Source organism: Salminus brasiliensis, chromosome 1 (genome assembly GCF_030463535.1).
Source record: "Salminus brasiliensis chromosome 1, fSalBra1.hap2, whole genome shotgun sequence".
In the NCBI taxonomy this organism is placed as follows: domain Eukaryota; kingdom Metazoa; phylum Chordata; class Actinopteri; order Characiformes; family Bryconidae; genus Salminus; species Salminus brasiliensis.
Window position 1 is genome coordinate 78224963 of NC_132878.1, and position 10728 is coordinate 78235690.

A 10728-nucleotide genomic window follows, 5' to 3' on the forward strand; every position below is an offset into this window, starting at 1 on the left:
GATCAGTGTTTTCTTTGGTGATTTCTTTTTATTGTAATGTTCAGTTCCAAAACCATGTGTATCTTGGCATTTTTTAGTATATTTTCAGTTCTGCCTCTTGAACTAAAAGCTATAATACTAGTCTTTCTTTGGTTGTAGGGCAGACATTGCTGAGATTATAATCAAACGTAGGTTAGGCCTGTTCCACTCTCTCTGCTATCTGTGACTCACTATTACAAGGTGTGGCCACATATGCTATGGGCTTTACTTGCTGCTGGGTCTCCAGTTTGGGTTGAAGTGGCTCTTGAGAGGCTCCCAGCATTTGTAATAGCTCTTGTCCAGACGCTGGCACGTCTCAAGTCCCCACTTGGTAACAGCCATGCTGAAGGATGACTCGAACATAAAGGCCTAGGACAACCATAGGAAGAACAGGTTACACATGCTTCTTCAAGTCAATTCAAGTCAAGTCAAATCAAGAGGCTTTATTGTCATTTCACTATATACAGAGTACACAGTGAAACGAAACAACCTTCCTCTAGGACCATGGTGCAGCACAATACAGTGCAGACAGAATACACGTGCAACACAAAGCAAGCGCATACAGACAGACTGACATAATGCAGATGAGACACAGACTAGAGTGCAGACTAGAAAGTGTAAATACTTAAAACAGACTGAGACAGACTAGTGGGAAGTAGGGTTGTGCAATCAAATGTGCACACTATGTTAAAACCAGTAGAGCGCAGCACAGGTAAGTGCAATACTCTAGCAGCTATTTTTCTAAAATAAATAACAGGTATGTGCAAAAAATGTGCAAAGCAAACTGGATTTCTTTGGGTTTCAGACACTTTATGGAACGCTGCATTTAAAATGGACCAAATGAAGGTTTCAGGGTAACTTCCAGTACCTTTTTATACTTCTGTGATGTACTTCTAGACAACAGTGTGCCATACAGTGTCCAAAACTACACAAACAAGTTGTAAGATAAATGTGTGATCTAAGCATGCAGTGTTGCAGGATTAGTCGAAGTCATGTTAAAGTCATAGATTTTCGGGAAGTCAGTTGTGCATTCCCTTCCCTTCTCTTGGTTTTATTGTAATTTCACAGCAGTTTCGCATCACGTAGCCTAGGCATTTAATCCAACTATTACAGTGCACACATACACAGTTGGGGCAGTGCACACAAAAACGCCCAAAGCGACAGGCGTCCACCTCAGGGGCGGGGAGTAATTATGGAGTGTTAATAAGGAGAGTTGAGAGAGGAAAAGGTGCTGTTCAGTCATCCACACAAACTTTAATTCCTGCCAGCCTAGGGAATCAAACCAGCAACCTCCTAGTCCTAAATCCTCTTTTCTAGCTTTTAGGCCAGCATGGGTGCATTTGCCATTTTCTTCCAGGCTAATGTAGCTAACAAGTAAAGGAAGGTTCTACCCTGCCAGGGTTACTGCATTCCTAAGAACCGTGCCTCAAACCATGTCAATGTGGGCAACCAAGTTAAAGGTTAATGTTAAATGTTCTGTACGGTATGATATCTAGAGGAAACTCTTGTGTCAAAATTGTTGAAAGTAGTGATGATGGGACATCTGCAGGGTTTGGTTAGAGATAATGCTTCTAAAAGCTCCATCACAGCAAGCTATTATATAAAAAGGTTCTGAATACACTGCTTAATGTCTGAGACACTGTTTTCTGATTGTTTTATGACTTAAACATATTCTTTAAAGTCTATGTGTCCCTTTCAGTCCCTACTGAAAACGTATATTTATTCAGATGTCCCATTATTTACAATTAACATTATATTAAAAAACTACAGAAACATTTATGTCGCTGGTGGTTTTGGACCTGTGTGGTTGACACTTTATGGAAAGCTGCATTAAATGCACCAAATTAAGCTTTCCTGGTGACTTCCAGTACATTTTTGTACCTTTTCTGTAATGTACTTTAGACCACTTGGATACTTTTAGATAACAATGTGCCATACAGTGTCTAAAACTACACAAGCGGTGAGCCTTGTAGCTTGAGCGCAAAACAACTTCAAGACACCGAACATGTCTTGGCTAACTGCTTACTTTTGGTATAGGAAGGAAGTTGTGTAAATCTGATTTTCTGCATCACTTTTTTGTACAGGTTTCTATTTCATACAGATCTTTATACTGTAAGCTTTGTATTAAGACTTTAAATATAAGATGTACCATCGTTCCCTCAGCAACTCTCTCCGGTTTGAGCTCTGCCGTGCTGTTTTTCTCAAAGCAGTCTAAATCAGGCCCATGTGGGGTCATGATGCTGTGGAGGCTTGCTCCCCCTGGCTGGAAGCCCTCTTCCTTCGCTTCATAGTGCCCCTTGATCAAGCCCATGAACTCACTCATGCAGTTCCCTGAAACACAGACAGAGGGAGTTATAAGACAACAGTCTTAAATCCTTGGGGAGCGTTTCAGTGCATCAAAAGTCTGAAGCAAAAAGTAACAGACTTACTGTGGTAGTAAGGGGGGCGGAAAGTGTGGTCAGCGACTCCCCAGCGTGGGGGAAAGATAACAAAGTCCGCAATGGCCACGCCAGGCCGAGTGGACTTGGCTGTCAGCACAGTAAAAATGGAGGGATCCTGAAACAGAGAGGTTGAAGTAAACCTTTCGACTGTATTGCAAAGTGTAGAATGAAATCTCTATACTTGAGCTGTAATTAAGATGTAACCAAAGTCATTCAGGCTGAGTCAGATACACTGTAGGTTATAGAGTCAGAATTGTATACATGGTGGTGAATGGAAACAGAAGTCTGAAGCATTCAATGCTTTTAGAAGCTAATTTCCAGAAAAATATTACAATGAATACGCTGCCCGATGTCTGGGACATTAGTTCAAAAAGAAGGGTTTTGTTTTTAAAATCTGATAATGGTGGAGGAGTACGTACAGCGAGTTGTAAGGCAAAATAGTCCCCAAAAAAACCTTGGGCTTTACCATTTTACTATTTTATAATGATCAGTATGTAAAAAACATATAAAACTCAGAGGATGCATGTAGATTTCCTGGCGGTTTAGGATAGTACATAAAGTGACTATTTGAATTGCAGACATTGCAACTCCTGGTTGAAGGTGTAGGCCAGCCCATGCAGGTCATGTAGATCATACTTACTGCATGATCAAATGTGACACAGTTGACCGCCATGAAGTTCTCCAGGTTGTATTTGTAGGGCATGTAGTTTCCATGCCACGCCACCACGTTAAATGGAGAAAAGTCCTGCAAAGCCAAAATATGAATTGAAAAGGATGCAGGCATTGTAAACTACGGAATTATTACTGCAAATTGCCCTCAGTTTAAAAGCCAAAGGAGAAGAATATTGAGCTGAACATTACAATGACCTGAATTTGATTTTTAATTTACTCTGCCTGTTTATCCTTCACAATGTTTTCAATGTGTCCAATTAATTCCCTCAATAAAAGTTCTGAAACTTTTTCCATTTTTCTGCTCAGGCTCTGAGAAGAGCAAAATTGTTTAGTGGTTATAGAGTGGAGAAATTTCTTTATCTTGATCGTTAAAAACACAGCAATTTTATATAGCCCTCTGTTGATAATGTTGCAGTGAAGAGACATTGAATGGTGGCTGTAAAATCAATATAATTCATTACAGTCAAGACTGCCTGCAGTCCTGACCCTCATACTCCCCCCGTCGCTTCGCCACACACACAAAGCTCATACTGTGCGACGCGTCCCAGTCACAACTTAAAGAGCAAACAGACACAAACATGGGTCCACATCCAAACACACAACAGTGCCATTTTTTTTTACAGTTACATACATTCTCACAAAGACATACTCTATGCACCCTGGGGGCTTCCTGGACCCTGAGGTTTGTAATCTCACAGACATTACTGCTCTCAGGATAACTCCACCAGACTTGATTAAAATAGAGAAGAAAACACCCGTACACACAAAATACAAACAGATTGGCCCAGTCAAGCAAATAATAAGTTAATTTGAGCAATTTCAGCACTCAGCAGGAGATCAGAACAGCAGGACCAAGACAGCAGTCTCTCGCTCGAGATGGGGGTCTGACAACCTCTTACATTTTAAGAGAGGAGAGATAGTAGGCTAGTTCTGCCCGGGAACAGGCGGAGAAAGGACGCTCCCTACATATCTGATGTGCCGTAATGAGGATTGATACCACCCTCATGGTGTGTTTGCTTCCAGTGTGGCAGCTTTCTGATGGTAAATTTCTCCTGCAAGCCATCGCAAGTCAATCCAATTATGCACGCAACAGGGCACTCAGGAAAATCATTTCGGAGCAAAACGTGTCGAAATTATTCTGTAACGCAGGAAACATTTTCCAGGTGAAAGGATTATGCAGTGAAAATGTAGAGGATGTTAACTAATTAAAGGCAATTATGACCTGAAGACTGGCAGGGACGGAAGCTTGCTGATCCTTTATCAAAGCACGTAATGGCTTTATTGTTGGAGGACTGGCAGAAGATATGACAAATGGGCTGGTATTAGGGTTACATGCAAGGGAAGGGGACCTTTATTTCATGTGGGAAGGCGATTTGAGAATTTCTAAAATGCTTCTATACAATACAATGGGACAGTACCTGAAAACCCTTTCAAAGGATGGTTCCTTAAAAACACTTTAGTAAATGAGCATGAAGAACTTTTGAAGGTTATGGAACCTTCACACACCAATAAATGCTTTTACCTAGAACCATGTGTTCGAGCAAAAAAAAAAAACAGTAGGGGAAAGGAGATGGGAGATAAGACCTGAACCAGAGCCCATACAGTGTCTCCTCAGTTTAGAAAGAGCACTGGTTACCTGTACTTTTTAGGATAGATTTTAAAGTCCTTTTACTTGTATTTAAAGCTGTAAATTGCAGAGCACCTGTTTACCTCAAAATCGTCTGATCATGCAACACATGAGATCTTAGATATGCAGATTGTGGCCTTCTCCTAATCTCCTGTGTAAATTACAGAAAAGGCTAAAAGGTATCTTGTAAACTGTCGATCTCAATTACACCTTTTATTAGACAGTCAAGATCGGACCAAGAAACATTCAAAAACATATCTCCTTAAAAGGGATTTGACCTTGTTTTACGACTGAGCCAATCTAAGCACTTAAAGGTGCTACAAGTGGTTCTTTGAGTGATGCCAAGGAAGAACTATGTTTGGTACCATAAACCAAATAGAGATGTGATAGAGATGTGTGAGTATGAAGAACTTTAAAATTAATAGGGTCCTTTCCATCAGGTGATTCAGGTTCTCTGTAGGCCTTTAAAAGGTTCTTCACATTTCTATTGCAAACATGGTTCTTTATGGAACCAAACGTGGTTCTTAGATGGCATCACTCAAACTGCCTTTGCACACTAATGTCACACAGATGAATTCATTTGCTGAGTCAGGAGCAATGACTGTAGATGGCTGTAGATGTAAATGACTGTACAGTCAATGGTCTCGAGTAGTCATCTAGCCTTTCATGCCTTTACAAATTCTAAACATGATCAATGTTCTGAAGGATAGCAAACTTTGATACCATCATTTTCCATGAATATATATGGAATGTATGATTCCCATGTTCCATGTTTTTCTGTTACTTCAGTGTCAGTGTCAATATCATATTCAGGGTACCACATCACTTGTTACCATGATTTAAACAGATCTCTGGGTATCTATGGAGTATTTCGAGACTCTATAACAGCTCAAAACCCTGGAGCACTTCACAAACTACAAAACACAAAGAAAAGAGTGAATCTAATCATTTCAGGAACATGTAAACCTGTCAGATGAAAACATTACAGATGTCTTTATTTTTTTATCTCTTATGTTTTAAAAAATTAGCATTTGTGGAAAAAGAGGGTGACACATTAATTAGCATACATAAAGGGATACATTTATGTCATCAGATTAAAATGATAAAATCTGCATGTGCTGACAAAAAACTGTTTGCCTCATTAAGAAAATGTCCCAAACACATCTACCATGGATCTCACCAGGGATTAACATTATTTTCTTTTATTCCTGTTGAACCTTATCACCTTTCATATAAAGCCTTTGTAGGTGCCACCTGTGGAAAGTGCTCTATAAATAAAGTGTGTTGTTATTATTATTACATTACCACAGACTCATTTGAGACACACTGTATAACAAATGAGTCATTATTAGCATAATGTACCTGCTGACAGGAGAACAGCTTCCCCTGGTACTTGTTGATGACGGTGTAACCAGTGGCCACAGTACGGTCTTCAAACCAAGCCACAGGAATCTGGAAGTCTCGGGGATTAGCCAATCCATTAGCTCCTAAAGTAAAACACAGGAAGATAGTAATTAAATGATAATGTGATGCTTTAGAAAGACAAACAGTCGCTGGAAAAGAATCACAGAATAATGGAACTTTTCCAGTTAAGTCCAAGTGTGTGTGTGTGTGTGTATGAGTGCGTATTAAAAGAGTGTAGTAATAAACAACAATGTAGTCCAGGACATACCAATGGGCCCCAAGTCTGGCAGCTCAAAGTGAGCTCCATAGACTTCTAAGATGTAACCTCTGGTCTCACCAAACACATCCACACTGAAACGCATCCCTTGCTGAAACATTTCACACAAGAAGAAGAATAAAATAATAAAATAAAATAATGATAATAGTGGCTAATAAATAAAATGATCTGTGGTAATCTCACCTGAATGACACAGATCTCATTGGGCTCCACCTTCATTTTTCCAAATTCTGTGGTAATCAGGATTCCCCCTTTTTGGGGCACTTAAAATGTAAAGACCAAAAGGTTTATTATATTCATCTATTAGCACTTAAACTTAAGAATTAAGTGAAGAATGCAGAACCTAATGAAGTAAACTTGTTTTTTTTTTTTTTGTGAAATCCAAAACATGACCTTTCATAATTACTGTTATTAAAGTTATGTGGCATGTGCTTACGTAATGAACCATTAAATATATATTCTGTTTTTTAAATATGTTAAATTCAGAAAATGAAAAGAAAATCTGAAATATCTAAAATGTGCAGAAAATTGAGTAGAGGATGTAATCACTTTGTTCATTTGAACAGGGGTGTCCAAACCTATGCTTAGGACTGTATACAGATCAGAATATAATGACCACCTGCCTAATAGTGGGAATAACCACCCTTGGCTCTGATGACACTAGCGAGACGTTGAGGTAAGTACTGTATAAGGTGCTGGAAGGTTTTTATTATAGAGGCTCATCAGAGTCGTCGTTCCCCTCTGGCATCAATGGCCCATGGGGCAGCTGCTATTCCACTGGGAGTCACTCAACGTGCGAGATGTCCATTCTTGGCACACCTACTCTACGGCGGCTCTAGAACATCCCACAAAGTCTGTGGTTCCTGAGATGCTGCCACCCTTCGCTCGGGACCCAATTATCATGCCCTTGTGGACATCACTCAAATTGTGACCTTGGCCCATGCCTATTGTTTTGCACTCTGCGACAGCTGACTGGTGTGCTCACTTATTTATACGTGCAGCAAAACTCTGTCACATGGCATCTGTAACAACCCTGAGTCATTCCTAACCAGGGGTGGTCATGATATTGTGATATGACTGTGTAATATTGCACCCACCAAAAGACAGATTGGATTGGAACAACTCATTGATCAATACTGATCACTGATTGCTGCTTCACAAATGATGTTGCTATGGAAACATGGGCATGTTCAACCTGTTCTACTGTTGAACTACATAAAAGGTCTGTGTTGCATTGTGACACTGCATTAGCTGGTGAACCACTCCTCTTTACTTTTTTACTTAAATACTTTAATAAACAGTTTAGTTCAAATCAGTTCGCAGACTAAGCCTGAAATGAATTCATTTTTGAGGCAAGCTTTGATAAGTAAACTCAACATCAGTTTGCAGTGTGTGGAAACTAACCAATGAGGAAGTCACCATCTGAGTTCTGGAAGCACCTAGGAAATAAAAAAAAACTGAGTTGATTTTCATGCTGCATTGAGGATTCTAGCCCATGATGATACCATGCAGTGGAAAGATCCAGAAGCAGTAGACACTGACTTATCAATCATGGACGTGTTGCAGGTGTATATGTGGATGCCGATCCCACTGCGAGATTTCGAATCTCCAGCCCCACAGATTGTGTGCAGACCCTAAAGCGACAGACAGGTGAGAACTGGAAGCCGCCAGTATTTACAATTTCAGGACAGACAGCTGTGTAAAAGTAAAGTGCTTGGCTAAAAACTCACCGATACAAAGTCCACCTTCTTCTCAGACGCCTTGGTGATGGTAAATGGCATCCATCGAAGCTTGTCAAGAAAGGATTAATCAATTATTGAAAAATAGACACAATAAAGAGACAGACAACCAAATTTTAAATATCAGTACACTGTGTTATAACTATGTCATTTATAGGACCAACAGGTCCTTCACACTCCCTAATTTCTTTCTCAAACATGGTCTCTTTAGGGAACTCAATGTGATTCTTCTTTGCCATCATTCGAAGAACCCTGGGAGGCCCATTTTTTTTAAAAAGAGCACAGAATTGCTGCATCTTTAAGCGAATCGTAAGAGTAGATATTGTCGAGTTCTCACAAGTACCTGGTTGGGGTCAGGTTCCACTTCATTCCAGTTCTCAGAGAGGTTTCCACAGTTCACTGGAGTGAAGGGTTTGTGCCGTACAGAGGGCAGTATGCGGTATAGCCAGCTGAAACCACAGATATAACATCCATTCTGAAAGTGGGCTTCATGATTGACTGGCCACACACAAATATGTTTTGTTCCAGTGTATTTTTGAGATGTACAGGGCAGGTATACCTTCTCTTATTAGTCGGCCGTGGGCAAGTGAAGGCAGAGCCGGAGAGCTGCTCAGCGTAGAGTCCATATGGACAGACTTGAGGATTGTTCTGAAATGAAATTATACTGAAAGAGTGCACGACACAGAATGATGCTGAGTATATAAGGATGTGTGCATGTTAGCTCTGCAGCATGTTCACTATTCAACAAATGCAATAAATAAGAGGGCCCTATCTGAACATTTGGGGGTCTTATACATCCCTAAACAACACAACAATGATGCTGTAATAATCTATGTACAAAGGATGCAATCTTTAAGCAACTAAAGCATCAAATAATATGTGAATGAATACAGTTGCGATGTGTGTTTAGGTGGCATGTGCATCATTTCTGATTTCTTGAGTTTATTTTTGACCCCAGCATTACCTGGCCTTCAGGCAGCGATCCAGGACAACGAGGATCCTCAGAGGCAAACTCATTGCCAAAGCCACTCATGTACTAAACAGAAGAAATAAAGACATAATCAAAGATATTAAAATTACAATTCAAAGGTGTAAACCAAGTAAAGCAAAGTGGAAAAGCAGTAAATAATTTCAAAAGGGCTCAAAAAAGGTTATATGACTTGACAAGGTCAAAAGGTGCAATTATGAGATTCTGCAGTCCCCCGTAACTTAACTTCTCTCTACCTTGTTAATGTGTCTGCGTCAAGTCTGCGCAACTCTCCACCATCCCGCCACCTTCCTTTTAACCCTGTTGTCTATCTTTCCTTGCTCCACTTATCATTTGTGATATCATATATTCCTAAAACAAAGCAGAACCCACCCAAACTCCAGCCCAAAACTCCTCATAAGCCAAAGACATGGTCAAACTAGCAAAGTCATGTTGAAAGAGTCAAGAGAAGTCTAAGATTGTTTAGCATGTTTAATATAAAATCATTGAAATCACAAATAACTTTTTTTGTAAATGAAACCTGAGAGGTCTCGTACGCGTTCTATGAAGAACACTTTTTTAATGGTATAGAATGGGCACAATTTTAGGTTCCTCACACTCACTAATTTCTTTTTCAAACATGGTTCTTAAGGGAACTATAGGTGGTTCTTCTTTCTTCCGACATCACACAAAGAACCCATGTGGCCCATTTACATGAGTGAGACTTTAGTCTAATAGTAAGAGCAGATGTTCTCAAAAGTACCTTTTTAAAGGTCTTGTGACTGTACTTAAATGTCTTACTTTGACTGTTGTATCTCTGGCAGTATCTAATCTTAGAGGTATCTTTGGACTCCAGCCTATTTACACTAGCGGACAGGAAAGCTCTTCTGTAAGCCATTCTGGATAAATGCCAATATTTGTAAAAAATAAAAATAAAAATAAAAATAAAAAATATATATGATTTGATTTATTTCAGTGTGTTCTTAATCATTTGTAAAGGCTCCTTAAAGAAGCCCTGTATTATCTGTAGTGTCATATCTGGTTTGGTTAGTCAGTTGCTCACTAGGGTAAGTTATCTATGCCATGCTATGCCATGGCTTCTTCTCAAGAGCATCTACAAGAAATCTGTTATAGCCTTGTGTACTATAAGCCTAATCCTGTATTCATATTAATTCATCAATAAAACATGGTATATATGTGCAGTGCATGGCCTGCAGCCTGGATTAATTTAAGATTAACGTCAAATTCCAAGTTTGCATTTCTTGTGGGTGGGTGAGTGGGTGGATTGGAGGGAGTTGGCGGAGGGGTTAAACTAGGCTGTAGTCTAGTTTTGCGCTGAGTCATCCTGCCTCTGCATTTCGAGCAAGCTGCCTTCAGCAAACTAGTGGACTTTGTGAGCAAAGCACCACTAGAACGTTAGTACTGAGCGTGGGCAGAATACCTGTTTCCAGCCGCTTCAACCCTAATGCAGCTGTGAGAACAGGTCTACGCATGTGGAGAATACATGAACGGACCTGGGAAACATCTGAACTGAATCATCTGTGAATATTAAATATCCCTAAACAGACTTTGTCCAGCAGAAG

The 10728-nt window shown here is 39.9% G+C and overlaps 1 protein-coding gene across 1 annotated transcript in view; it reads right to left on the bottom strand.

Moving 5' to 3' along the window:
• Positions 1-8: 8 nt before the first annotated feature.
• The window catches only part of hgd (homogentisate 1,2-dioxygenase), an 11381-nt gene continuing 661 nt past the window's right edge, over positions 9-10728 (bottom strand). The window contains exons 2-14 of the mRNA XM_072689846.1: positions 9143-9214; positions 8738-8826; positions 8522-8627; positions 8170-8229; positions 7982-8073; positions 7844-7878; positions 6623-6702; positions 6431-6530; positions 6121-6245; positions 3100-3204; positions 2448-2574; positions 2168-2349; positions 9-387 (exon numbers count right to left, since the gene is read on the bottom strand). Coding sequence (XP_072545947.1) covers positions 244-387; positions 2168-2349; positions 2448-2574; positions 3100-3204; positions 6121-6245; positions 6431-6530; positions 6623-6702; positions 7844-7878; positions 7982-8073; positions 8170-8229; positions 8522-8627; positions 8738-8826; positions 9143-9214 — 1317 coding nt within the window. The 3' untranslated portion in view covers positions 9-243. The remainder of the gene's footprint in view (positions 388-2167; positions 2350-2447; positions 2575-3099; positions 3205-6120; positions 6246-6430; positions 6531-6622; positions 6703-7843; positions 7879-7981; positions 8074-8169; positions 8230-8521; positions 8628-8737; positions 8827-9142; positions 9215-10728) is intronic.